Source organism: Cannabis sativa, chromosome 2 (assembly GCF_029168945.1).
Source record: "Cannabis sativa cultivar Pink pepper isolate KNU-18-1 chromosome 2, ASM2916894v1, whole genome shotgun sequence".
NCBI classification, from domain to species: Eukaryota; Viridiplantae; Streptophyta; class Magnoliopsida; order Rosales; family Cannabaceae; genus Cannabis; species Cannabis sativa.
The window spans coordinates 9277008-9282859 of record NC_083602.1 but is presented as its reverse complement, the minus strand read 5'-3'; the positions used below and the strand labels follow the sequence as shown (position 1 = coordinate 9282859).

Genomic DNA, 5852 nt, shown 5'->3' with positions numbered 1-5852 from the left:
AACTAATGATTCACTAAATTAATTTATAATAAAATGATTCACTTATGTATAAAAAATAATATTAATCGGTCATTTTTTTGATTTATTTTATGTACAAAGTAAATCTAATAAGATTAAAATTAATATGCCTATAAGTGAAATACGGTGATGACATCAACTTCTTCAAATATAATAATGACTAAAAGTGAGATATGGTGATGACAATTATTTTGAAGATATTTTTTTATGTGCTTTCTTTTTATATAAAAAAATTGTATGATATTTTTTTTAAAAATTCTTTAAAGTTCTCTATAAATATTGATAATATTTTTTTTATATAATAATTTATCTTTTAAAAAAATTATACATGAAAATACGTTTAAAATTATTTAATATAATTTAATTATTCAATTAATATTCATATATGTAATTTAAAATTTTTATAAACAAATGCATGCAAACGCAATATGTTTACTAATTTATTAATAAGGTAACAATAAAACTCCAATTATGCCTAGTGAAATATTAAAAAAAAATTAAAAAATATATTTTAATTTTGTTATTTAAATTTATCGGATAAATATTATCAGATCCATTATGAAAATTTTTAAAAAATATATAAAATAGTATATAAGATAGGACGATAAGAAAATGATGATAAAAATAGTCAGGATCATAATGTAATAATTTCATATAAATCACCTTACCGACATAAAGATATAAAATCATATGAGAATACCCTATATAAGTATGAAAAAAGGTTATTTGTTTCTTTTCTAATTTTGTCAATTAAGAAAAGAAAAGGAGTTATTGGGCCTGGGCCCAAAAGAAGAGGTAGCAAACAAAATAAGAAAATCCACAAGATTGGATAAAAAACTTTACTTCCCTCCTTTTTACACACCCACCGAACTGCCAACTCATACACAGACTACTCAAACCTCTTTCTCTCTCTCTCTCTCTTCCTCTGGTCTAAGCCCACCTTCTTCTTCTTCTTCCCTCTCTTTCTCTCTCTAACTTCGTGCTTAGACCATCCTCACTGTCTCTCTCCTTCTTCTCCAGATGTTTAATGGATGCGTTCCTTCTTAAGCAAAAACCCAATCAAGAGCCCTGCTACAGCTGTTCTTACCACCCTCGTCTCCTCCTCTAACTCCTGCCTTTTTCAACTTCAACGCCCCAACTGGTTCCGATCTCTTTGCAACGACTCCGCTGGGAGATCGCCGCCGGAATCAATGGCAATACCTCCTTCGAAGTCGGCCATCTCCGCCATAGATAACGAGGTCGGCTTAGCTCGCCGGTTTTGGATCAAGTTCCGTAGAGAGTCGGTTTTCGCTATGTACACTCCCTTTGCCGTCGCTTTGGCCTCTGGAAACCTTAAGATTGAAACCTTCCGGCATTATGTTGCCCAAGATTCTCATTTTCTTAAGGCTTTTGCTCATGCGTAAGTCTTTAATTTTCTTTTCTTCTTCTTCTTATCTGATTGTTTGATTGTAGAATCTGAATCGGAATATGTAGCTGTTTCTGTAATGCTTTCTTGGATTTGATGTGTTTGCTTTTTTTTTTTCTTCTTGTCTTATTGTTTAGTGTAGAATCTGAATCGGAGGATATATAGGAGAATTAGATATTTAGATAGCTGATAGATGATCGTCCTATCAAAGTGAAAATGCTAGTTTTAAAATGCTAGGAATTCAAAATATCATAATTCACAACTATTTAGGTTCTTGCTTTCTGTTGCAATTTGTTTGGTTTCTATGAAAATTGTGTAAGATGTCTAGGAAAATGAGATAGTTGATGTAGATCGCGACACAATTGGCAAGAAAAGTTAGATTTTTCATTTCTTATTAAAAGAAAGAAAGTAAAAGAAAATGTTTATATATTTATTTATATGCATAGGATTTGATTAAGACATTTGCTTTCTACGCATACGTATATTATTATAAGTAATGATGTTTTGGAAGATCTTGTTTTCTTGGTAGCTCCGTTAGGAAAGCTTAGTAAAATTAGCAAGGATATGTATATTTGATCCTTTTAATTTTACTTTTTATTGTTTCCAAATTGAGTTTCTGCATTTGTTTTCATTTTACATGGACCTGCTGCCGTTCCCTTTAGTTATTATTTTTTTTATGGCATGCCTTTAGTTAGTTTCAGTGCTACTTTTTGCTAAGTTTCTCTCTTGTTACTTCAAGAAATGATGTTGATTGACAAGGATAGGTGTAAAACGAATGAAATTACAAAAATGTTATATATATATATTGATGTAATAAAGGTTGCAATCCTATGAATTATCATATACATTTGAAAGCGTATGTCTTATGTTGCTTAGTTTTACTGAGAATCAAGATTTTTTGTCTTCTTTTTCTTCTTAGTTATGAATTGGCAGAAGAGTGTGCAGATGATGATGATGCAAAGCCTGTAATTTCAAAACTAAGGACTGATATTTTGGATGAGTTGAAATTGCATGATTCTCTTGTACAGGTAAGAAGGATTCATTTTTTGTGGTGTTGATCATTGAGTATATACCATGATACTGATGTATGAGCTTTGAACTCCGGATTATCTCCATGCTTCTTTTTAGTTAAGGCATGAGAGAACTAGCAGATGTCAATCCTCTAATTATGCAGTTTGAACTTTGAACGGGAAAGAAGAAATGTGGAGAATCCGGAGATAGGACACTCTACTTAATTGTGATGTTTAATCTACCTGTCATAGAGAGTAAAATATTAAATCCTCTTATTATGCAGTTTTAACTTTGAACGGGAAAGAAGAAATGTGGAGAATCCGGAGATAGGACACTCTACTTAATTGTGATGTTTAATCTACGTGTCATAGAGAGTAATATATTAAATAATTTTATGAGGTCTTTCCAAATGACTGAGACATTATGAGGCAAAAGTTACAAAAGTGAAAAAATATTGATAGACGATTCGTACTTGTGATAAGAAGTTTGCCTAAATGCCTAAATATTTGAATTTATTCCGTCTTTGATTATTTTCATAATTTCCTCATAATTCATTGTGGTTTAAACCAAATAACTTTAACATGTCATGCAGGAGTGGAGTACAGACCTTGCTAAAGTGGATGTTGTCAACTCTGCAACAGTAAAGTATACAGATTTCTTATTGGCAACAGCTTCTGGGAAGGTTGAAGGAGTAAAGGCACCTGGTAAACTTGCTACCCCTTTTGAGAGAACCAAAGTTGCTGCTTACACTCTTGGTGCCATGACTCCTTGCATGAGGCTGTATGCTTTTCTGGGAAAGGAGTTCCAGGAACTTCAAAAGGACAACGAAGATAGTCATCCATATCAGAAGTGGATAGACAATTATACCTCTGAAAGCTTTCAGGTTTGTCATAGTATTAAAGAGATGCGCTGTTTGTCTTGATTCTTGCTCATTCTTTGTGACAGAGTGGTTGCTCATATTGTTCTGCTTATACAATTTATGATCTTCGAATTTAGGCATCTGCTGTGCAAACTGAAGAGTTGCTCGATAAACTGAGTGTCTCGTTGACAGGCGAGGAGCTTGACATCATTGAAAAGCTTTATCACCAAGCCATGAAACTGGAGATTGAATTCTTTACATCTCAACCACTCTTTCAGCCAACTGTAGTTCCTTTGATGAAAGAGCATAATCCTGAAGAAGATCAGTTTATGATTTTCTCGGATTTTGATTTGACTTGCACCGTTGTTGACTCATCTGCCATTTTAGCTGAAATTGCTATAGTAACAGCACCAAAGTCTGATCAGAATCAACTTGAAACTCAACTTGCGCGGATGTCTTCAGCTGATTTGAGGAGTACCTGGGGTGTTCTTTCCAGACAGTTCACAGAAGAGTATGAACAATGCATTGAAAGCATTTTACCAATTGAAAAAGGTAGTAGCTTCCAACCATGAAGTTTCACCTTTATCTTAGTTGATTTAGTGTTTGAGAAGCATTTGATAAAATCATAGGTGTTTGCTTTTGAATTTTTGTGGCTTTGCAGTGGATTTTAACTATAAACACTTGCATAATGCTTTGGAGCAACTTTCTGACTTTGAGAAAAAGGCCAATAATAGAGTAATAGAATCGGGGGTACTTAAAGGTATAAATCTTGAAGACATAAAAAAAGCTGGTGAACGTCTCCTTCTTCATGAAGGTTGCACTGCCTTCTTTAAGAATGTCGTTACAAAGGAAAATTTGAACGCAAATGTTCATATCCTTTCCTACTGTTGGTGTGGCGATCTCATCAGATCGGCATTTTCGGCAAGTATGTATCTTTCATGTTACATTTTCTTGCAAGTTTTTCCCTTTATGTGCCTCGTAATCATTCATAATGTCTTCTTAACGTACTTTCAAAAAAATTATTGTTGGAATGTCAAGCGACTAAGAGTCCTATTTAAATTGTGTTACATTATTATCAGTGTTGCTTCTTAGTTTTTCGTGCATTGAGGATTGTTTTTCGGCTTATGTTATCTTTCATGTTACACTTTCTTGCAAGTTTTTTCCCTTTATGTGACTCGTAATCATTCATAATGTCTATAAAATTTCTTAATGTACTTTCAAAAAGATTATTGTTGGAATGTCAAACGATTAAGAGTCCTATTTTGTGTTACATTATCATCAGTGTTGCTTCTAAATTTTTTTCTTTTGCATTGAGGATTTTTTTTTCAGCTTATGTTATCTTTACTAAAGATTCTTTAGTCTACACAGGACATGAAAGTATGATATACATATACTTATGCTTTTCTTTTTGATCTTTTTCAAAATGAAGCAGGAGATCTACATCAGATAAATGTACATGCAAATGAGTTCACTTTTGAAGGATCCATTTCCACTGGTGAAATTGTTAAGAAACTTGAGTCTCCCATTGATAAGGTTCAAGCTTTCAATGATATTATATCTAATTCGAACAAAGACAAAAAGAGTTTGACTGTATACATTGGAGACTCTGTGGGTGACCTGCTCTGCCTGCTTGAGGCGGATATTGGAATCGTGGTTGGGTCCAGTTCAAGCCTTAGGAGAGTGGGAACACAATTTGGTGTTTCTTTTATTCCATTGTACCCTGGCTTGGTTAAGAAACAAAAAGAAAATGTTGAAGGGGGCTCTTCTTGTTGGAAAGGATCAAATGGTATACTTTACACAGTTTCAAGTTGGGCTGAAATACACGCCTTCATATTGGGGTGGTAGAATCAATTTTTTTTCTCATTCTTACGCACTCTACTTCGCGCTTGGACAAACAAGAAATAATCAGATATATAAAATGTTGAAGGAAAAAAAAAAATACAAATTTTGTGGCCAGTTTTATTAAGGGTCACAGATTTGCTGCTCTGTATTCCTCTCTTTTTTCGCTCTTGGCATTGCAGGGTGAGCCCATTTTAAAGATGAGTTGATTCATAGGGTATATTGTAAACATGGTACTTGTAATTTTTCAATTTGGCAATATGATTGCTAAATTTGTGAAAATTGTATTTTTCAGGTTTTGGAGAGGTTTTAGGCAGTAAATGATTTTTAAAACAAAGATTGCAATGTCAATTTGTCTATACAAACATTTGAAGTTCCATATCATTTGTTATATTCAATGTTCTAATATAGAAATGCAAAGTTAGTCGTCGTCTTGTTTGAATATTGTTTTAGTCTTCTATTTCTCTTCATTGTGTCCATCTTTGGTCTCTAAATTTTAGTGTGTTTAGAAGGTGCTTTAAATAAGGTAGTGCTTTTTATTGACCATTATCTGACTTTTAGGAATTTAGACCCACTCACAACTTGCAATTTATCTTGTTTTTATACTTGATCATCCCTACCCCACAAAAGAGAAAAAGCCCGAAGAAGGGGGTAATGTAGAAGTGTGCACTTATTTTAACCTAAAGCTAATTGGAAATATTCGTGGAAACCAAATTAGTT

General features: G+C 33.1%; 1 protein-coding gene across 2 annotated transcripts; it reads left to right on the top strand.

Annotated features, from left to right (window-relative positions):
• Window positions 1–736: 736 nt before the first annotated feature.
• Window positions 737–5561, top strand: LOC115719311 (bifunctional TH2 protein, mitochondrial). 2 transcript variants are annotated; one of them, XM_030648294.2, is made up of 6 exons: window positions 737–1417; window positions 2343–2451; window positions 3027–3317; window positions 3431–3845; window positions 3955–4218; window positions 4723–5561. In XM_030648294.2, the coding sequence occupies exons 1-6, from the start codon at window positions 1050–1052 to the stop codon at window positions 5136–5138; spliced, it is 1863 nt and encodes a 620-aa protein (XP_030504154.2). In that variant the 5' UTR covers window positions 737–1049; the 3' UTR covers window positions 5139–5561. The 2 variants fall into 2 exon arrangements, with proteins under 2 accessions (XP_030504154.2, XP_030504155.2); XM_030648295.2 differs by having other exon boundaries at window positions 739–1417; window positions 4726–5561.
• Window positions 5562–5852: the final 291 nt, after the last annotated feature.